This window comes from Rosa rugosa, chromosome 2 (assembly GCF_958449725.1).
Source record: "Rosa rugosa chromosome 2, drRosRugo1.1, whole genome shotgun sequence".
Taxonomy (NCBI): domain Eukaryota; kingdom Viridiplantae; phylum Streptophyta; class Magnoliopsida; order Rosales; family Rosaceae; genus Rosa; species Rosa rugosa.
This window is the reverse complement of record NC_084821.1, coordinates 10,235,625-10,258,489: the sequence shown is the minus strand read 5'-3', so window position 1 is coordinate 10,258,489 and position 22,865 is coordinate 10,235,625. Positions and strand designations below refer to the sequence as shown.

The window sequence follows — 22,865 nt, the reverse complement described above, 5'->3', positions numbered from 1 at the left end:
GGGTCTCTTTGTCCGGTGCAAACTTTTTTTCGAGGGATAAGGCTTTCACGTCCCCTTGACTAAGTGTTTTTTTTTTTTTTTCAAAAAAAAAAAAAAATTTCCTCGCACTTTCGAGGTTTTCTTATATAAAATTAAAGATGCGGCTTCATAATAGTTACGGCACTAGATTGGAAGTAGACACATTTCAGATGCAAAAGTAATTGTGAAAACATCGTACAAAGATAATAGCCCGCAAATAATAAAAAAAACACAGAACCTAATCGCACACGCGAGCGCGGCCCTTCTGCACAGAAATGGATAAAATTCATCCCACAAACTACGTACACCATTCAAAGAGTTAGGTAACATGCAACACAGAAATTATATTTCACTCATGAGTAACATTTCAAACATGCGTAGCAAGAAAGGAAAAACAATACGCACGCGCGAGAGCGGCCCTTCCGCATCGCGCGTGCAGGAAGGCTAGTACGTATAACTTGGAGATGAAGGGACACATGTGGCGGTTTTGTGAACTCGGAGGGGACATATTGCAAATCCGGATTAACTGGGGGGAGTTTTAGGAATTAACAAAAAGCTTGATAAGGTAAGTGCAATTTGCATAAAACGTAACCCAGCGGGAAGCAGTAAGTCTCTGCAATTCCCGCACTTTACAGATCCTAATCGTATTCCTTCAATCCCACAGATCTCGATCTCAGCCATCGTCGTCGTCGTCGTCAATTAGATACAAACCTATACGACGCCGTATCTACAGTCCGAGATTCACATTTTTTCTCTTACTTAAATAAATGGCTTCTTCCAGCAAGATGGAATCTTCCGCAGACGACCAAGCTCAACAGGAGGAGGAGGAGGACGAGGTTTCAACTTCATTGCTTTCAATTTTCTATTTTTTTTTTTTTTTTAATTTCAATTTTTTCTTACTAAATTGGAATTTGCCTGAACTTTTGCCAAAAAAAAAAAAAATCATTACTTTTAAAGCCACTAATGAGATTAGTAATAGTCTTTATAAGCTTAATCTGAACACTCAAGGTAATTTTTTTTTTTGGCAGGTTGAGCATTTTGATGATTTCACTCTTGCCTCTTCATGGGAAAGGTAATTCATTTTATTTTTTTATCAGTGCTTGTTCTGAAATTTTTTGACTGATGTAACTAATTTTGGTTCATATATTTGATGTTTTACAGGTTCATTTCTGATATAGAGGCGGTTTGTAGGCAATGGATAGCCGACGGTCCGAAAAATCTGTTGGTATGCTTAAAAAGCTTGGTTTTGTTATCAAATGTGTTGTGTGAATGAAACATACTGCAACAATTACTTGTAATTTGAGTGTCATTGGTACTTTGCATTGTCAAGTTTGATTTTTGTGGCCGTTGGCATTATGGTGAAATTATATTGTGTTTGATCATGTCGAGAGAAGAAGCTTTTTTGCGATTATTTGATTGTTTTATGTATTCTTTGGTTGTAGAAAAAGGATGCAAGGGAGGTTTCAGAGGAGTTTTATAAGGTTAAATATGAGTTGAAGTTTGCAGTGAAAAGTTACTGCATGGAATACTACTTTGGATCTAAAAATGACGGTACTAAAGAATTTCTTTTGGTTTTCATCACAATACTAGGATGGTAGGCTAATATCTTTTTTTTATCCTGGATGCACAGGTAAAGTTATGGATTGGGATCCCAGATTGCATGATTTGCAGTTGTGCTTTGGGGTCAAAGATTTTTTGGTTTGTTTTAACCTGACATCTTTTCCCCTTTATGTTCTTTACTGATATTTTTGCATGTAAAATTTGATGAGCATAATCCTTCAGGTAATTGCTCCACAAAGTGCCAGCGGAGTGGTTCTTGACGCTCCTGAGGCTAGCAAGCTTTTAAGTGCAGTTGCAATTGCTTTATCAAATTGTTCAAGGTGGGTGGGATGCTTAGTTGAAAGTTGAAACTCTACTCTTGTAACTTTGAATTCTTTTACATATCCTGATCAATTGTAGTCTGGTGTTAGATCACTATGAACATGCTGTTCCTTTACAATTAGTAGACTAAAGTTTATTGATCTATTATCATGCTGTCGGATAATTTTATGTGAATAAAGCACAGTGACTCATGAAATCATTTAAAACTTGGGTATGCAGTTTGTGGCCCGCATTTGTCCCGGTGCATGTTCCTGCTAGGAAAGCTTACATTGGCATTCAGAATATGGGAACAGTTTTCACTAGAAGATTTGAGGCTGATCATATTGGTAGCCAGGTTCCAGTAAAACTTATGCATTTGGAAGGATTATACGAGTTGTTTGTTTCTAAATTTGTAAGTTCTACCACCTCTATACCATTTTCTTTGGTTTTTATATTATCTACTGCTATACATTGGTTGTTTCTTTATTTTGTTGAGCTTGCAATCACCACTTTGCTTGGCGGATATAATGTTATGCTGTACTAATTTCTCCATGTTGTGCCTCTTGTTCATTTCCTGCTCTGTTTCATATAATAATGCTAATGGGTAGGTTGGAAAGAACAATTTTTTTGTTATTATTTTTTATATTCCTTTATGCAAGGTGTTATATTTAAGTTTGCCTTGTGAGAAGCAACCTTTTTTCTTTTTCCTTTTTGCAAGTGCAAATGCCTATGTCGGTTTCCTTCATTATGGATCAGTTATTATTATTATTATTATTATTATTTGTATGCCGTCGGTTTACCTATCTCGTTCTAGATATTTGCTATGAGCCCTGTGATTACATCATATTCGCACGCCCAAGTTTTTAGCTCTGGAATTTGCAGTTACCTGAAACTGTATTTTCTTTAAGATTACATTTGGTTTCTCTTTTTGCCAAGTTCTAATATATTGTCATTTGATTCTGAAGGCCTACTCCACATTGGACTTTTCCATGCATCTCTTCAAAGTCCATTTTACTATGAAGCTAACCTACAGATCCCTTCCGCCTGATGACGATGATGTACAAAGAGCTGATGCTGATGTTACTGAATCTGGAGACGATCTTGGTGGTGACATGCACAATAGAACACAATGGGATGATGATTGTCCATGGAGTGAGTGGTATTCTGCTGAAGACCCTGTAAAAGGTAATCGTAAATTTTATTGCTTGTGTACTGAGGTTTTTCCAGTCATGTCATTTCTGTTTTGCACAATATATACTTGGGTATACTAGATAACTCAATGTGGACTAGATGTTCTCTTTATTTCCTGATGCACTTATTCTTTCTATGCAGTCCTAATAAGTGACCGACCCTATTTTGTTGTTAATGACAAACTTCTTTATATTCATCTTGCTTTATGCTTGTTGAATGTGAAGGACATGTGGGATTCCATTTGGTCGTAATTTTCAAATATAGGGGTTTCAGATAAATGGTTGTAGATAAATTGCTTATATTCAATGTTAAGAGGTACCTAAATGTTTGTATTTATGTGGTAAGAAATGGAAGAATACAAGGATGTCAATTACTCACTGAAAATAGTCATTTCAAATACATTGTGTTTGGTACTTTCATGGGTTCTCTAACCAGTGGAAGCTTATTGTTGAAATCCAACTCCATTATTTGGAATCCCCTCATCCAAATGGACTATTATTTCATTTTGTCTGATTATGTATTGTCTCCATACAGGGTTTGAGTTGGTTGCCTTGTGGTCTGAAAAGGTGGTCGAGAGCTCCCTGGAGATGGCTGAACTGGAAAATTCTTCACCCCATGAGGCTCAAAAATGGATATTATCTCCTAATATGTCTTCAACTTTGTGAGTAAATACTTTATACAGCTGTCATTTTATACAATTTTGTTAAGTACAAGCTATGCCGGAGTGTTTGTGTCATTGTGATGGCTTTTATCGATGTAAATTGTGAACATTTACGGGATCTTGATTCTGTCTCTCTTCTCTACTGTATACCGCAATATGACAAGAGAACTAGTTTCTAGCTACTTTGTAATTGTACACTTGAAATTTATGTAAATTTGAACTTGGTCTTTGGAAGCAATATTCAGTGAAGTGCATCTGCAAAGTGCTAGTATGTCATTTATATATTGATTGGGGATTATATGGAGCATCTAACATCGGGTATTCTTGTGTAGTGTGCTTAACTCTTTTTAAGGTTTCTGATAATTACTTTCTTTCAGAACTGATTCTTCCATAGGAAACAGAATTGGATTTGCTAGCCAGCTGTGCCTTTTGGTTGATGCATTGAACAAGTCGTTTGAGGCTCAGTTTATGGAAGATTTCGTGTCAGGTTTGATTTACCTGTCATACCAACTTGGACTCAGGACCTTTTTTGTTTAATTGCAATTCTTTGTTTTGTGAGCTGGAGATGTCATTTTCTATTGTTTGATATGCTCAAAATCTTTTTTTTTGGTAGTTGAAAACCCAGGTTCTGATAATTTGAACTCCTCCATGGTTATACCTCCTCCTACAGTTATTGATCGTGTGCTCAAGGAACTCTTTCATGATGGTACTGTCCCTTCCTGCACTTACATGTTCATGTAGTTAACTAAACAACACATTAAATTAAAATGCCATGGTGTTAAATTCCAGGTGCACAATTCCCCAGTTTTGCCTCTGGTGAGCACAAGACTTCTCGAATAAAGGCTGCACCTCTGGAATCCCTTTTTGCACAGTTTTGCCTGCATTCTCTTTGGTTTGGAAACTGCAATATACGTGGTATTTTAAGAATACATTTATATTATTCGGGCAGTAAAACCTAGTGTACGGCATTCAGCTTCTGGATTCATTTTCTAGGAGAGTTCCTAATTATGACAATCTGTTGGGTTTTGTTTATATTTGTTCAGCTATTTCTGTTATCTGGATAGAGTTTGTTCGAGAAGTTCGGTGGTGTTGGGAAGAGTCACAGCCATTGCCCTTAATGTCAGCCTTTGGTTCAATTGATCTGTCCACTTGTATGATTTACCAGAAACTTCATATGGTAATTATCTGCACATATCACACAGGAGTATGGTGAAATTCTTTTCGACGCAGTTGTTAAGAATTGGGTTAGAAAAGGTTTAAACCTTTGCTTATCTGTCCCATATGAACACAGGTTTAGGCTTATGATTTTGGCTGCACGGCACCATAGTCCCTACTCAATCTACAAGATATACATAAACACAAAAATTATACCATCATGTGGTTAAATATTGGAAAAAAAAATATATATATATATATATATATATATATATATATATATATATATATATATATATATATATATTCTGCTTGACATGTGAATATTAATATTAAGATGGTGCAAATTTGACAGTGTATCATGTGTAATTCCTATAAAGCACAGAAGAAACAAAGCCAAAATCATATCTCATCTGATTTCCTTTTCGTTCAGCTTGCTATATGCATCGAGAGGAAGCGTCAATTGAATGAAGAATTTCAAGATTGTGTTGGAAGCATGGATCATTCATCTCCTAGTATTGAGGTCATAACGGTGCTTTGTTTTATTTTTTCGTACTAGGTCATTCTGTTTGCTTTCTATTTATGATGCTAGCTCGTTCTTACTTTAGCATGACCCTCTTAGTTGAATGAAAATGCAGGAAGATGGTCTGGATGAGGGGTCAGAGGACTCATGTATTATGCAAACACCTGGTGAAAACCTTGATGGGAAACGAGACAGGTGAACTAAGCAAGTGAGATCTCCTTGGTTTTCTTCATATAATACGAACTAATTCGTTTGGATTATCTTTCTTTTTTCAAACTTGATTCCTTTTTCCATAATTTACCAGTTCGCAAGCAGATAATTTGTCACTGTGTGTGTGTGTGTGTAAATATATACATTCATTTAAGTGCTGAGACTGCACGAATCACTTTCCTGAAATAATGGGTTGATGCTTACTTTTAACAATCACCCATCCTCACGAGTTTCTCCATTGTTTCATGCCTAATGGTTCATTAACTGTTTCACATGCTTAGAATGAGATAGGTGCTCGAGCATGTTACAATATTGGTCTTTTGTAATTCAAGATTAATTTTTCTGGTCATGGAGAGGTAGGTATCTAGCAAGTTCAGCTGATGCAGAGATTTGGCGGGTTGTTATTCTGGCATTAACTAACCAAGCACAGGCTAATCCAAGCACAGGTTGATACTTGGATTAGCCTGTGCGTGGTGTTATAGACTGGTGCCCTTGGATATCCTATTAGGTGATGTGAACCGAAGTGGTGCGATGATTCAAGAAATTTTGCCACATTTGAGTAACTAGATTAATGATTTATGCAGTAGACTGCCTCGCCTGTTGCTTTGGAATTTAAGTCAAGTTGCTTATAGTTCATCTATGTTAAGGGTTTATCTATGTTAAAGCAAAGGGAAAGTCTAGTGTTATATTGAGTAAGACTTTTCAAATTTCTTTGTTCTCCTTGATTGACTTGTGTGGAATTTAAAGTCAGTAGAGACTAAGGAAGAGAATTTTCAATTTACAAAGAGAGATAAGTTTGCATCTTATTTATGCACTTTACTTTGCTCATGCTGCAGCCCTGCAATTCCAGATGATTTGCAAGACTCTAAACAGAGTGTATCAAGTCTTGGTGCTAGGCCTGAACATGCTGCAGTGTCTGCTGATCTAAAACCCTCAGATTGTATCAGAAGGGGTTCAGCTGGTGAGGCAGGTATGATGCTTCTGAAATCAAAACAGAGAATGCATGCACCATTCACGCAGGTTAGTGTAACACTATTTGGCAACCATATCATATTTTATGCTCTCGGAGGTCTGAAGATTTTGAAAGTATATGTTTTTCTACTTCATCACTATAGGAGGCACCACTCATGACAGAAGACATGCATGAAGAACGGCTCCAGGCCGTGGAAGCCTTTGGTGACTCACTTGTAAGATATAGAGATTACTTCTATTTCACTTGGATTCTCACAAGGCTCTTTTTATTAATATGGTAGTTCTGCCAGTTAAGTTTTCTTACTCTGTCCATGCCAATCTATCACATGCATTACAATGAAAGTGAACTGAGACCGGGGATAAGGGGTTTTGTGCCATTCTGGGTTTAGGGAATTTCTTTATTTGGCTTTCAAGTAGTTTGAAGTTTTCGAATATTTTATTCTTTTAGCTTATTGTAATTTCCAGGAGATGGGGAAATTAAATGATTTATGGGGTTTATCTAACCTGAGGTGTAGGGCAGCCTTTAGCCCTTAATTATTAGTCCTACCATTATTCGGCAATAACTTTCCAATTCATCCTTAATTATCATGGTACTTCCATGATATGCTTAGCAAATTTCTTTCACTAGATGAATAATTGTTATGTTACTATTGAGTATTGCCTTTAATAATCTTATTAATTATCTATCGCAGAACTTTTCTGCTTTTTTGGAGAGAGAGATCTTAGCTTCAGGTAATAAGCTTTAAATGCTCGTTTTTCTTTATCAATTGGAGTTGCACAATGATCATAAAAACAATAGTGGGTATCATTAGCCAGATGCTATCACTTACGTGCTGTAAAATTTGAATTAGACATGTCAGCATTCAAAGCAGCAAATCCAGACGCTGTTTTTGAAGATTTTATTCGCTGGCATTCTCCTGGAGATTGGGAGAGTGATGTTACAAAAGAGAGCGGATCATCCAATAATCCTGCAACAGAGGGTTCAAAAGATGACTGGCCCCCTCGAGGGCGGCTGTCAAAGAGAATGTCTGAGAGTGGGAATTTGTGGCGAAAGATTTGGAATGACGCACCTGCTTTGCCAGCTTCTGAGCAGAAGCCGCTAATGGATCCAAATAGAGAGGGAGAAAAGGTACTTCACTTTACTTCCCAAGATTATAACAGTTATATGTGGTGCGTGCTTTTAAATAGGAAAAGGGTTCTTTTAACCAATCATTTACTTAGCTTGACTTGCATTCCTGGGTCGTCATGGTTTTTCCCAAACCCTCCTTAATGCTTTTCTTTGATTGAGTTTCATAGAGTCTTCATTACCTGGAAACCTTACGACCACATCAGTTGCTCGAGCAAATGATATGTACTGCCTTCAGCGCGGCAGCAGATACTTTGAATCAGACTCATTTTGGAGGCTTGAAGCAGATGACAACCAAACTCGATCAACTTTACCTTACTATGACATCTGCATTGAGGCCTTTGCAAGGTTAGCTAGTCTGAATTTTCAAAGAAAATGAAACTAATATATGTGAGATAAGTATATATATACAGATAACTGTAAGTTGGTATTATAACTTACACTTTTGGTTTCCATTCCAGCAAATCGGCTATCTGCTGACACTGATACTATTGAAGACATAAAACGGCTGTGTGGTGTTTTTGAACATGTTGAGAAGCTACTCACTATTGCAGCTTCTCTTCATCGCAAGTTCTTGCACGCCCCACGCCTCTCTGAAGCAATATTCCGTGACTGCTGCAACTTTTATTTTCCAAGGATGGGAACAAGCTCCTCAGGCGACAATACTCCAAAGGTACGCTGCCTGTATTCATGAACCATCCTTATTAAGCAGAAGTCGAACAAATAATGTTACTCATGCCTCGAGGGTGTTAGTTAAGCAGCTTAAACTTCTGGAGGGATCCAAATTTCCTCTTCATTGTTTTATCACACATTTAAGATTTGAGCCATGTTATCTTTGCAGGAGTTTGAGAAGCAGCAAATAGTAACGATGAACGAAAGACCGGTGGTGTCAAATATGTTTACGCCTCCCACTGCTAACCAGTCATGGCGAAAAGTTTTGAGCTTGGGCAATCTTCTCAACGGCCATGAACCCGTCTTGAGAGAGATCATCTTTTCCAAGCGTGATAAAGTGAGCGGAAATCACTATGCTGCCCGTACTCCAAATGCTTATCAAGATGAACTAGAAACATATAGAATGTACATATGTGGAACCTCAAATGACCTCCGTATAGCACTTTCTGTTGTTTCTTGTGATTAACATTCTCGAGATATTGTACAGTGGTTAAATTCCATTCTTTAAAGCAATCTGACACCAGTCATATCAAGCAGACTATTTTTCATATTTGATTCTGCTGAGATTTGGAGTGTTGGGAGAGTCTGCTGATCTCTGATACGGGCTCCATTGTTACTTAAAATTTTTCAAGCTTCTGTAAAACTTAAATTCTTGCGCACTTCCCACCCTAGCCACCCCACTGGGGACATCCTAACACCTGGAATCTGATTAGGAGAGAAGCTCGGAGAGTTGCCGGCTTGCCGCTAAACAATCAGACAGAAGCAGGTAGTTTGACCCCTTACCTGTCATAAAACACAAGGTGGAGAACTGGAGACGTATCGGCCTATATTCCGACCAATAATAATGGAGACACATTATGTGAAAGCTCTTTTTTTTTTTGAAAGAAATGTGAAAGCTCTTTTAGACCAGGTGAAAGGGGAAATAGAATATTATCGTATGTCTCCGCTTTTTTGCAATTTATTCCTTTAAATTTACTACAGCACCAGCAAGGGCATTTGGTCTAGTGGTATGATTCTCGCTTAGGGTGCGAGAGGTCCCGAGTTCAATTCTCGGAATGCCCCCTCTATTAATTTTTTTTTTTTTTTTTTTCTTTCTTCTTTTTGGAATTTTATTAATAAGACTTGGGAGAAAGAAAACAAAGTTACAAAGGCCCAGAAACTCCTTTAAAAGTACCTTATAATGTACGGAAGTGAACGAGTGGGGTGACATTAGAGTCTGCTTTTATTCATAGTCAAGAAAGGAAGAGACAAATGAAAAAAGTTAGGCCCATCAGATATACGCACTCATGAAAGAAATTGTACCTTAACTTTGATACACAAGTCTAGCTAACTAAATTGTGACACCAAACCCTTTACAGAAAGGATGATAAGAAAATAGACCCATCGTTTTCCAATTAGTAATTATTGATAACTAGGTAGTAATTATTGACTTGTTATAGCAATAATTGTTGAGATGATGGAATTTCGATGCTCTAGTATGATGATGACTTCAAATTGAAACTCAAAACTTTGTTAACTTTTTTTCTTTTGCAATCTTTTCATTTCAGTGTGTAGTATGATTTTGTAGTATTACAATAAGTACATTCAATTTTTTGATTAATAGTCTATTCATTGATAAACTACCTTGCTAGATGAGACTGAGTAACATGAAAATTATTCCAAAAACATGGTGTTCAAACTTTAAATACCCGCTAATGTGGAACTTTTTTTTTTTTTTTACATGTCTTCCTATATGGTTTTGCTTTTAACATCACTTATTTCTAACATTTTATGTCATATGCCTTATTGAAATTTAAGGAAACCTTTTGATCATTCTGGATGGGTTATGTGATAATAACTATACAGGCTAAGTTTTTTCAAGTTTCTTTTTATCTCTTTTTCGTTTTTGGGTTTATGCAATCAGTCATATAATAGCTCTCATGGCTTTTAGGTCAACATCACAAGAAAATAGACCCTACATGAGAATGGAAACACCAGGCATGAAATCATGAATGGTGGGTGGGAGGTAATAAATAATACAATGACATGTGTACTACATGTAGAAATATATAATTTATAAGATGCCTAAATAAACACCAACGCTTTCAATAAAGATTATACACCACCAATGGTACATATATTTTGCTTGAATAATGAATGAAATAGAACTTATGTTATTTAATATTTTCTAAAGTTTTGTTTTCCCTAATGTTTAGCTCAATCAGTCTTAATTATGGTCTACAATTTCCATCTTTCCATCTCTCATTCACTTTTTTTTTTTTTTTTTTGAAAGGATCTCTCATTCACTTTAGAATTATACAGATTATTTGATTCATTAAATTTATATGTAAATCTATAATGACTTTGACCCTTCATAGATATCAGAAAATTTTATCCTTTTCCGTGTTCAATTATTGATTTCCTGTTCAACAACTTGATTGGATGGATAACTTCATAGCTCACTTGTCTAATAAGAAAATTTCAATTATTAGCGTTAAATAGTTTGTTGAAATTCTCTCTAACCTCGGGAGAGAAACCCTAAAACCCCCAAAGTCCAGTTTTTTTCCACTCCAATATTCGATCTCATCCAGCGGCTCCTCGAACGGTGCTGGCCTCCGGGCCTTGCCATCGTCTTGGGGTTGCTGCCGGACGGACTTTCGATCCGATTTAGCCCGAGAATCATTCATGGGTGGTGCGCTTCGGGTTCCAGACGGCTCGGGGTTGGGTTTTTTATGGCCGTATCTCAATCGGAGGAGGGGTGTGCTGATCAGGACCAGCGGGTTTTCGGACGGCGTGAGGCGCAACATGAGCTGTGGCGGCGTGTCTCAGGCATGAGCTATGGCGGCGTGAGACGCGGTGGTTTGGGCCGAAGCGGTGAGTAGTCGCGGCAGCGGAGATCGGCGTGGCATGGATCGTGGCAGAGTGGGTCAAGCAGTGCTGTTGGGTTTGTGACGTACGGCATGTCGTCAGGAAGCTGGGATTGTGGCAAACGACATGTCGTCGAGGACGAATGGGCTAGGGCCAGACCAGCTGGATGGGCTCTGGAGTTGGACTTTTCCTTTGGATGCTCTTGGGCCTACTATTTTGGGCTAGGGTTGTTGCCCTAGGCCTTTACTATGTTTTAGCTTGTCTTTTACAATAAATTCCTTGATTTAGGAACCAATGCACTACTGTGCACCCAATGTCTCTTTAGCGTTTCTGGAGTAGTACCGAATGATGATATCCGCTATCTCTACGTATTTGACTGTACAATGAGTAGGACTATATGTACGTACCATTTGTAGGTACTACCACTAGCTTCTTGTCTGTCTATAAATGACAGCGGAAGGGTATGTAACGACCTATTCTGGCTTGTGATGAATATACTATTTCGCCCCCGTGGCATTACTAAAAAAAAATAAGAAAATTTCAATTTATACATATAGATAAAAATCTCTTACTTTTTTTGTGAATAATAGAATTCATGAAGTATGTATGTAGATAAACATGCCTTGTATTGAAGTGATCATATATAACTAACTCTTTAGATGTTTATAAGTTCTTGTAATTGATGGGTTGATGCTTAACACGGTAATTATAAGGTGCATGTTTCTTTTCTTAAGCTCATAAACACCTCATTAAAGACATTAATTATTTTTGTTGAATCCATAAGATGAAATGAGTTTCCATTGATTAGCATCATTGATGTACGTCTGTAACTATTTTAGCATGCAAATTTTATCATGAAATACTTACATGAACGACTGACAATCGTTTTTCCGATGATTAAAAAAACAACAACAAATGCTAAAATGAAGCCCCTATTAAACAACCAACACCAGAAATATCCAAGTAGAAAGTAGGCAATTGACGATCGTTCATGTCTTAATATATATATATATATATATAAGATTCTATCCAGAGCGGAGCTCCGCTTTGAAATTAACATGTGAAGTTCGAGTTTTTGGTCACTTTTCGGTCGCATATCTACATCTCGACCGTTCAGTTTTTAGGTACTACTGTATAGATCATCTCTGCAAATTTTCAGCCAAATTGATGATCGTTAAGGCATCTAACTCGCTTAAACCAATGGACAGACTGAATCTGTCAACCTGAACCTTACTAGCTTTAAAGCAGTTATCAATGCCTTAACGATCATCAATTTGGCTGAAAATTTGCAGAGATGATCTATACGCTAGTATCTAAAAACTGAGCGGTCGAGATGTTGATATGCGACCGACAAGTGACCAAAAACTCGAACTTCATACGTTAATTTCAAAGCGGAGCTCCGCTCTGGATAGGATTTATATATATATATATATATATATATATATATATATATATATATATATATATATTCCTTTTGATTATATCACTTATACCCTAACCTATCGTAGCCTAACAGATGTGTTTAGCCAGTACAATTATATAATAACAATCATGAAATTGTTCTTCTTCCCCTTTTTAGGGTGATGAATGAGTGAATGACACATACGTGAAGAAATTTTTCATTGACCAGTGGTCGATATATGTGTAAGTTATTAAATGACTTGATGTAAGCGAAATTTATCAAGAACTCTACTTCCATCAACAACTAATAAGAATCGTTTGTGGTGTTATCTCAGTAAATCTCATAACAATTATCAAAGTCATTTGTCTTATCCGCTTTCTTTGGCGAGTGAATGAGAAAGATTGAGATTGGATAAGTTTGGGTTAGGCATATGGATATCCTGCCATCTACAAGGAGGAATCATTTTGGTAGTCATCTTTGATTGCTTAAGATGATGAACGATTAAGAGGAATCGTTTCTGGTGGGACAATCTTCTACCATTGAGTAAACACACACACGTTGTATTTGTATTTGAATACTAGAAAAAGGAAATTGTGGGGTTTCGAAATCGTCATAGTCTTGTCTCAAGTTTAGGGTCTAAGAACTTAAAATGTCCGTAGGAGAGAAGGCATTGGATACTAGCTATTTCATTTGCAATAAACTAAATGATCTTTTTCTTTGCCAAGAGATTGCATAGACCACACGATTTAAGTTATAATTAAGTAATTAACCACCATTTTCTAATCCCCTACGCTACTCTTTGTTAATCATAAATTACTAACAATCGTTTAATTTTAATTCCTAGATATACAAATATATGTATGTTATCTTAGGAGTGGTGGTGCCCTAGTCCTAGTTGCAAGTTATCTTAAGATGAGTACCTACATTTATATGTTAATTACTTGAATTGAGTGGGAATGCCCTATGAAACAAATGAAAATGAAAAATATTTCATGTTGGAAGTCCTTCAATGGTGATCAATCATAGAAGAGTGCTTTAGAGAGAATTAATTAGTTTCACTAAGCGGGGAATCATTTTTATAAAAATGAACCTACAAGCCTACGAGCTAACTAACTGTCAGAATATTAACCACTGCAAGTGGGCTAGTGGTTCTTACCTAGTTGGGTGTGCTCCCCAACCTAGGTTCGAACCCCGAAGCTGTCAAAGTGACCAGGCACTGTGCTGCAATGCACAGTTGGAGCATTTCACATGCGCCGAAGGGGTTTATCTTGGGCCTAGGAAGCCTTTAGGTTCCCCCTGACAAAGTCAAAAAAAAAAAAACTATTAGAATATTAAATCGAAATTAAACCTTTTAGCCATTTTTTTTTTTTTGAAGTAAAGGTTAATTGCATTAGATAACCAGTCAAAAAGTTAAAATCTACAGACACTTAAAAACAGAACAACAAGTTCCTATCTAAGCACTGCAAACTCATTACAAGTCTAGTTGAATCCGCTATTGAAGCGAACCCATAAACAAAGAACAACTCCGTGTCTTCTGAGGAAAAATTATCTTCTAACCCTTCATCCGCCAAGCACACAATTGTGGTACGAAAAGAAAGCTACTTCCTTGCAAGCAAATAGGAGTCAATTCCTCATCCATAAGCCGCTTCCTCCAGTTCAACTCGAGATAATTACCAATTCTGTAGAACTATGATTTGAATTACGACTGGCACTTTAGAGACCATAAAGGAAGGCCCAACCTCACCCAAGGCGGTCCAACTCTCGGGCCAGGCCAGCCCAAAGTACTAAGTAATGAAAGAAGGTGTCAAGGCACCCTCCAAACTGGCCCAATTCTGAATAGAATCAGACCTACTCAAATGAGCCGAAGGAAGATTGAGCCCAAATGGCCCAGGCCCACACCAAGAACACCAAACCTAGGCAACGAGGCTAGCTTGAGACGTATGCCATCTCTGCAAACCTGCCACCGCCGCCACCACCATCTTCGGCGGCCGACCTCGATCAGTATCAAGCCCGATCATAGTGACCCCAAAGCTGTCCACCACCAATCGCAATCAACACAAGCCAAAAACCAGAAATCTGCAACCCAAGAGCCGCCGCTCCCCTGCACCCCAAGCCGCTCGACTTGCCGGAAATAGAGAGATCGAAGCCTTCCGAATCCGACCCACTAACCCACCGTCACGCTTCCAACACCACAACGGCACAGAGATCAGCCGGTAGCAGCCCAACGTACCTAGTCAATCTGCCTCCCAGGAAAACCCGCTGATCTACCTCAATCCGACAACACCAAATCCGGCCACCAAGATCCGGCTAAGATACTAGTATAGCTGGATCTTTCTAACCCTTTGTCACCACCAAACAGATACTGAGATCTGTAACGTGCGGCTTACAACGAGAGCTCGCCGGTGAAGACTACCGCGCCGCCGCCACACTCTGCTCAGAAACCCTAGGGCTCTGCTTGACTACGTGTGTGCATCTCTTGTTTTCTTTACCTTTTAGCCATTTGATTATTGTCAATGTCATTTCTAAAAGAGAAAAATTCAGCTACCGTCCCCAAACTATTTTGCCAAGGCCAATTTGATACCCGAACTCTCAAAAGTATCAATGTGATACCCAAACACCTAAATTGGTATCAACGTGATACTTCCGTCAAAATTTTCAGACGGCGCCGTCTGTTTGCTGACGTGGCAAGCACGTAGTCAAAAAAAAAAGTGAAATGACCAATTTACATTTTTTTTTTTTTAGAAAAATTCATCTATCGTCCCCAAACTATTTTGCCAAGACCAATTTGATGCCCAAACTCTCAAAAGTATCAATGTGATACCCAAAGACCTAAATTGGTATCAACGTGATACCTCCGTCCAAAATTTCTGATAGCGCCGTATGTTTGCTGACGTGGCAAGCACGTAGGTCCCAAAAAAAGTGAAATGACTAATTTACCTTTTTTTTTTTTTGCTAATTCATTTTTTTCCTTTTCTTTTCATTTCATTTTCTGCCTTCTTCTTCTGGGATTTTCTTCTTCTTCTTCTTCTTAGGGTTTCGCGGCGCCAAGCAGCTTGGGGCTGAAGCTTCCAATCGAACCCGATACCGGTCGAAGAACCTGCTGGTGCTGAGATGATCAACGACCCGTCGGCATAAATTGGGGCCGCCGAGTTGTTGAGCGAGACGAGGCGTTCAGCCGGAAGGTACCGTGAGAGAGTGGCCGACGAGGCGGAGTATGTAAGGTCTTCGAATGGAAGGCGGTCCAGTTCTAGGGATGCCATTTTAGCTATTCTTCTTCTTCTTCTTCTTCTCTCTCCTCTCCTTCTCCTCCGCCCAAACCATCACTAACGCCGCCGAGATCCTCTCCAATTCCTGCTAGAAATCCATCTCGGAGGCGTTAGTGATGGTTTAGGCGAAGGAGAAGGAGAGGAGAGAGAGAGAGGAGGAGAGAGAAGAAGAAGAAGAATAGCTAAAATGGCATCCCTAGAACTGGACCGCCTTCCATTCGGAGACCGTACATACTCCGCCTCGACGGTCACTCTCTCACGGTACCTTCCGGCTGAACGCCTCGTCTCGCCCAACAGCTCGACGGCCCCAATTTACGCGGACGGGTCGTTGATCATCTCAGCACCAGCAGGTTCTTCGACCGGTATCGGGTTCGATTGGAAGCTTCAGCCCCAAGCTGCTTGGCGCCGCGAAACCCTAAGAAGAAGAAGAAGAAGAAGATCCCAGAATAAGAAGAAGGAATCACGTTGATACCAATTTAGGTCTTTGGGTATCACATTGATACTTTTGAGAGTTCGGGTATCAAATTGGCCTTGGCAAAATAGTTTGGGGACGGTAGATGAATTTTTCTAAAAAAAAAAAGGGTAAATTTGTCATTTCACTTTTTTTTGGGACCCACGTGCTTGCCACGTCAGCAAACAGACGACGCCGTTAGAAAATTTTGACGGAAGTATCACGTTGATACCAATTTAGGTCTTTGGGTATCACATTGATACTTTTGAGAGTTCGGGTATCAAATTGGCCTTGGCAGCATAGTTTGGGGACGGTACCTGAATTTTTCTCTTTCTAAAAACACTCGAATTATTTGTTTGATCACAACTAAATTGTGAAAATACTTCACATTTATTTATTTTTATATAGGAGTGGGGAACCTAAAAATGAATGGTTTAAAACTTTAAATGATGAGATAATTCATTATTCGTAATTGATATGATGAGCTTAGAATGGCGGTGGTTAATCCTAAAACGACTTTTTGACTAGTACATGTCTATAAATGCAAGAATAATAATTGGCCATTTTAAGCTTATCATTAGGAAGCAAGTGTCAAAAATTCTGTTGATTAATACGATGGTGAGTGGAATTTCATAACTTTTATCTTACAAGATTATCGTTATGAAAAGAAAAAAAAAAGTTTCAAACTAGTTAATTGACTGGATTGGCTTTGGTGGTGTGAAACTCATCCCTTATTCATAGCAAAGTAGAAGTGTTTGATTCTCCCATCCAACCTCTTCAATATTCATCTTCCTCTACATTATCATTCAATTTTTTTTTTTTTTTTTTTAAATAATCATTCAAAAAAAATTAATAAAGCAGAAAAATCTTTTTACAGTTTTCACACGAAATTAATATGATCAGTGATCATGAGTTTATGACCAATTTTTTTTTCCCTTAATTAAGACGTAGTCATTTGGATGTAGAAGGTTATATTAGTCGTGATTAGGAACAAATACAAAAGTGCAAGCATTCTACTTCTTGATAATCCTGAGACGGTAATCTAGTTGCCGAAAAATATTTTCAAAGGTCAGAGTGTTAAAGGAGTATGAAGGAACATCACAAGAAACCTATGAGTTGATATTGAAGAATGTGTTGGGGGAATTTGTTTATAAACTTAAAAAGCTATATATAGATTATTTGACAGGAATTGTCCCGTATTTCACCCTGAAATCCGAAGTGGCCCTCCAAAGTTCACCTTAGGAGAAATTTTATCAAAAAATTGGCAAAATTACCCCTAAGATGGACTACCCAAAAATCAGACATGTAAACAAGATTTTAACCCAAAGATTGCAACAGCTAAATTCAAATTTCAAATGCTTAACTTTACAATACAATTCAATAATCTGGTGATCAGAGCAATTTAAGAATTAAACCGATGTGAAAGATCTACTCTTTTTATTTGCTCCTAATATGGTAGTGCTCCTAGAACAGCTTAATATGGTAGCACATAGGCTAGCTGCCTTAGCTTTTGAATCCAATACCAATCAGGTATGGATAGGTCAAGCTCCAGACTATATAATGGATGCGTTAGACTTTGATTGTAACCATTTACCCTAATTAATGGAAACTGCTTTGTGTTTTTACTCAAAAAAAAAAAAAAAAAAAAGGTTAAACAGTAACCTACAACGAAGATGGAAGTGGTGGACACTATCTATGTCTCGACTCATATACACGCTCGACCTTAACTAATCTGCAGCTTGGGCACGAAAAACCGAAAGCCCAGGGGAAAATATTTAGAAATTTTTTTAGATTGAGTGTGGATGAAAAATAAATAATTTTAAGAAAATAAAATAAAATTTAATGCTTTCCCAATTTTAATCTCTTAAAAACTGAGCATGCAGTGCAGATTCGATAAGACAGTTTCAAATCACATCACCAATACAAATAATCTCATAAACTGATATAAGTATCTCAAGAAAAATTATTTCAGACCGTCACATTAAGGTCTCGTGAAAATACTTTTAATCATTATGTGGTACTAATATCTCAAATCATATTGTAAGTTCATCTCATAAAATACGCGCATCTCAAAACCATTTCGAAACCTCACATGATGAAATATCTCAAATAAGCGATGACTAGAGGGTACTACTGACTATTCATCTCATGTCACCTGGAGGGTACTGCCCACTAGGTGACGCATCAAAGGGTACTGCCGATCGGAATACGATGAGGCGATGGCTAGAGAGTATTGCCGACTAACCATCTCATGTCATTTGGAGGGTACTGCCGATCCGGTGACTCATCGGAGGGTATTGCCGACCGGAATACTATGAGGTGCTGGCTAGAGGGTACTGCCGACTAACTATCTCATGTCATCTGGAGGGTACTACCAACCGGAATATATTCTGGAGGATACTGTCGACCAGGTAATGCATGTATGCTCTAACAATAAGATTAACCTCCTCAAATACATAATATGAACTCATTAATTCTCATAAAATTTCCTTAACTCATCCCCTTTCCGAAAATAAATTCTCAATAATCTATAAAATCTCCATAAATTATCCATACTCAAACATGATTCATAAAAACCTCAATAACTCATCATCTTTCTGAAAGAAAATCTCAATAACTCAAAATTTAAATAACTTGATAATTAATGAAAGTTTTCGAAAAGGAAATTTAATATCAATTTCGTTAATCTTCAATAAATTGGCGAAAACATGATTTCATGGAATTCCGATAAATCAACAATTTATGGAAATCAATAAATCGTAAAATCAATATATCAAATCTCAATATGAAAATAATAGTATTGCATGTACATTTCATTTAAAAGCAAATGTCCACTCACAAAATTATGGCTATGACAGCCATCCGATGATTCCTCCTCGAGCTCGCTCTGCATGTCGTCCTGCAGCTAAGGTCAATTCGATCGAGATCGGCCGAAATTAGCTTCGAAAGCTTCAACACCCAAAAAATTCAATCGTTCGATTCTCTCAACTCCGATCGATTTGTGCTATAAGGCTTGTATTGGGATGATCAGTAGAACATGGGCTTAAAACTCAGGTGGTGGTGTTGCCGGAGATGGTCGAAAAATGGCAATCGAATCGTTGCTACAGCGCGGTAGCGAGATGAATTTTGCTTCGATTCTCTCTCCTCATGGTTGGGTAGCTTGAACCATGATCATGAGTCTGTAAAGGAGGAGAAGGCAGGTTGAACGACACCGGTGGCGTGGCCAGAGAAGGTCCGAAGGCAGAGAACCCTTTGGATCTCGGTTTCGGGTCGGGCTGCAATACAGGTCTGTGTCGAAAGAATTGGGAATAGGATATTCTGACCGAAATGGAAACTTTCCAGAAATAGAAGGATGAAATTGCTATTTATAGTAGGTTTCTTGAAATAGTAACTTCTGTTTTTCATATCGTAACTTCTTCATACGAACTCTAATTTTTGCGTGCCGAGCATCCAAGGACTCGGTCACACTCTACAACTTTGCAAAAGGAAGTTGTTCACAAAGTGAATCATAGAAAAAGTCAACATTTAGAGCTCCTAAAAGTTCAAAATGAAAGTAAAAAAGTAAAGATTTTAAACGTTTACCGTCTAAATAAACAGTAAACAGGTAAATCTAAATACGGGGCGTAACATTATTCCTCTTAAATATAGTAATACGAATACATACTTTACCCTCAGTATTGATGCATGTCTCTAAGTAGTAGTACCATTGCACAACCAAGTGGGTTGTGAACCTAAATTGTGACACGCCATTAAAATTGCATATATAAGTATATAACTCTATGCAACATGATCTAACTTAAATAAACCAAAGAACCAACTCAGTCATTCACACTACATATTAGTAAGTCCCAATAATGGTGAATACATGTATCATTTTGGAGTGCAAGGGAGAATATTATGACATATAATGAATTAAAATTATATAAGCCCTTGTTTCGCAGTGGTCAATATTTTTAAAACTTTAACTTAGAATGAGTATTACAATAAGGCAAATAATTTCATTAGATGACTTTCACTGCGTTTATTTTTTATTTTTGAAATAAAGGGTTGGTGCAGCTGCCCTCAAGTCTTGATTAATGAAACTGTCGAATACAAAGGGGGAACATTGAGCCTAAACTCCTGATTACAATAAACATATAGAGAACGTCATGTAATAATAACATGAGTCCCTACTGAATAATTATATTCAACCAGGCACCAACTAGCAAAGAGTGCTCTACTGGTTACTCTATTTGTTTTGACATAGCGGTGACATAATGGAAAGATAACTCAAAATGTTACTCGATTACAACATAGCATAATTACCATACGCACAGCTTTTCTACTATGTTGCCGTCGGAGAGTAAAGCCGACGACTTTCACTGCCTTTATTAACATGCACAAATATATATATATATATATATATATATATATATATATATATATATATATAATGAAAATAGAATTGACCCCAATAAAAATTAGAAAGTTAACCCGAAATTCAATAATTGAAGGGAGAGTTTTGGGAGATAATTCAGAGTACCAACGTGCACTTGCACCGACATGAACGAACGACTAGATTGCATTAAATACACTTTTTCTTTATTGAAATAAAAAAGTTGATTATAATCGAGGGTTTAGATCATAGGGAGCGTCGTGCTTTCCAGACCAGACAGAGGCGAGTGGACGGCGGCGTGGGTTTGGAGAGGCCGTGGTCTCTTCTGCAACGGCATCAGAATCTCGACCAAGTTTTTCGAAGGCTCCGGTTGAGGCAATTCTCGGCTGAGGGTGGTTCTGTGAAAGTGGATTGCCGGATCGGATCGGATCGGAGCCGTGGCGTTGGTGTCGACGCTGGCAGGTTTCGGGGCGACTGGAATCTGCGTCGTTGTGGCGGCGTCAGCTGGCCAAGGTTAGGCTCAAGTCGGGGCTGCTGGAGACACTGGTTTCAGTGGCGTTGGGCTATGCGGCTGTGCCGGGCTTCGTGGAGGCGGCAGGAGGGCCGGCGAGGACTGGGCCGGTGGTTGGGACTGGTGCGCTGGAGATCAGTGTGGCAGAAGGTCGCAGGGAAGGAGACAGTCCGGAAAAATTGGCAGGAAGCCCTAGTTTTGAACTAGGGTTGACTATTAGTTTGACTGGGCTGGCTTCTGGGCCTATTTGGCTAAAATCTGAAGATGGGGGCTATATGCTGAAGACCCTCAAGAACAGCCCAAGGAGCAACCTGATGCCGAGGTTGTTGGTTACTGTGGGGGCTGCAGATGGTGCTGATTCCAACCCTACGGGGAAGGGACTCGCGCTTTCTTAAGTGTCCTAAGCTTCTAGACATTCTGGACTCGAGCCTTTTGAAGTAGGGGTAATTTCTATAAGCTTTTTTAAGACGTTTCTAGTTGATATTTGTACCACAATTGCGTGCTTGGCAGATTAGACTAGATGAATATTTTTCGTTAGAGAGCGAGATTATTCTTGCATGCTGTTCAGCGAGCGTCCCTTTAGACTTTAATGAGTTTAGTTGTGACTTAGATAGGTTACCCGGTTTGTCCCAGGATTTCTTATGTAAGTTCTGTTAGACTCTGGCCTATTTCATGGCTTGATTACTAATGCAATCAACTCCTTTTCAAAAAAAAAAAAAGGGTTTAGATCATTTTATAAGTGTTGGGTCACTTACACTATCGGTGCATGAAAGAATTTCCAGAGTAGATGATCAAACTAGTTTTTGTTCTTATTCAAGAGAATTAGTAAAAAAGTATTGAGTTAGGAATCACGTATACCATTTTCTAATTCCATTTGGTCTTCAACAACTTGACGGAAAGATTTAATGCTTTTATAGACACAAAGCCAACAAATTAAAGTGTTGGGTCACTTACACCATCGGTGCATGAAAGAATTTCCAGAGTAGATGATCAAACTAGTTTTTGTTCTTATTCAAGAGAATTAGTAAAAATGTATTGAGTTAGGAATCACGTATACCATTTTCTAATTCCATTTGGTCTTCAACAACTTGACGGAAAGATTTAATGCTTTTATAGACACAAAGCCAACAAATTAATGCTCTACATCTTTGATAAAAAAAGAAGTAATAAAAAAATTGATTTGAAAAGCTAAAATAAATCAAATTGCGTTTGATATGATTCTGGACAATGTGTCACGGGGGTCATCCATAAATAATACCCACCACCTTTCTTAAGATTAAGCTAATGAGAATTAGAATCACAATTATCACAACTTGTAATCCCACTTCAAGAATCTCCAGTCAAATTGGTCTCCTAAAAGACTATGCATATATCGATCACTCTCTCTTTTTGGTTAATGGGGTCATCAGTCATGGGTTGAATTAATGGGGTATAAATAGATTAATTGAATGATGCTCTGAACGTTGAAACCCCTCTCTTCCAATTCACGGATTAAACCAAAAATGCACAAGTATCATATTTGGATCAGATTTTGTAGATCTTGTTCTGCCTTTTTATTTCTTTTTTCCTTCTTAATTTCTCATGGAGAATCTGCCTTTTGAAATGTAAGTCACACGAAATTATTT

The 22,865-nt window shown here is 38.0% G+C and overlaps 1 protein-coding gene and 1 non-coding gene across 3 annotated transcripts; both read left to right on the top strand.

Annotated features, from left to right (window-relative positions):
- The first annotated feature begins 595 nt into the window (after nucleotides 1-595).
- Nucleotides 596-8,954, top strand: LOC133731891 (uncharacterized). 2 transcript variants are annotated; one of them, XM_062159333.1, is made up of 22 exons: nucleotides 596-854; nucleotides 1,047-1,090; nucleotides 1,180-1,243; nucleotides 1,461-1,569; nucleotides 1,649-1,716; nucleotides 1,801-1,898; nucleotides 2,119-2,290; nucleotides 2,844-3,063; nucleotides 3,604-3,730; nucleotides 4,108-4,217; nucleotides 4,344-4,436; nucleotides 4,520-4,645; nucleotides 4,774-4,907; nucleotides 5,319-5,408; nucleotides 5,524-5,603; nucleotides 6,455-6,638; nucleotides 6,734-6,805; nucleotides 7,283-7,322; nucleotides 7,442-7,719; nucleotides 7,887-8,064; nucleotides 8,178-8,389; nucleotides 8,558-8,954. In XM_062159333.1, the coding sequence occupies exons 1-22, from the start codon at nucleotides 786-788 to the stop codon at nucleotides 8,852-8,854; spliced, it is 2,865 nt and encodes a 954-aa protein (XP_062015317.1). In that variant the 5' UTR covers nucleotides 596-785; the 3' UTR covers nucleotides 8,855-8,954. The 2 variants fall into 2 exon arrangements, with proteins under 2 accessions (XP_062015317.1, XP_062015318.1); XM_062159334.1 differs by lacking the exons at nucleotides 596-854; nucleotides 1,047-1,090; nucleotides 1,180-1,243; nucleotides 1,649-1,716.
- Nucleotides 8,955-9,378: 424 nt separating this feature from the next.
- On the top strand, nucleotides 9,379-9,450 carry TRNAP-AGG (transfer RNA proline (anticodon AGG)). Its single transcript has one exon. It is a non-coding gene; the product is annotated as a tRNA-Pro (tRNA).
- The last annotated feature ends 13,415 nt before the right edge of the window (nucleotides 9,451-22,865 follow it).

Coding starts and splice junctions, on each gene's coding strand:
- LOC133731891 (XM_062159333.1), top strand. CDS start 786: ATGGCTTCTTCCAGCAAGATGGAATCTTCCGCAGACGACCAAGCTCAA. Junction 3,064..3,603: donor TGCTGAAGACCCTGTAAAAG/GTAATCGTAAAT, acceptor GTCTCCATACAG/GGTTTGAGTTGGTTGCCTTG. Junction 8,390..8,557: donor CAGGCGACAATACTCCAAAG/GTACGCTGCCTG, acceptor TTATCTTTGCAG/GAGTTTGAGAAGCAGCAAAT.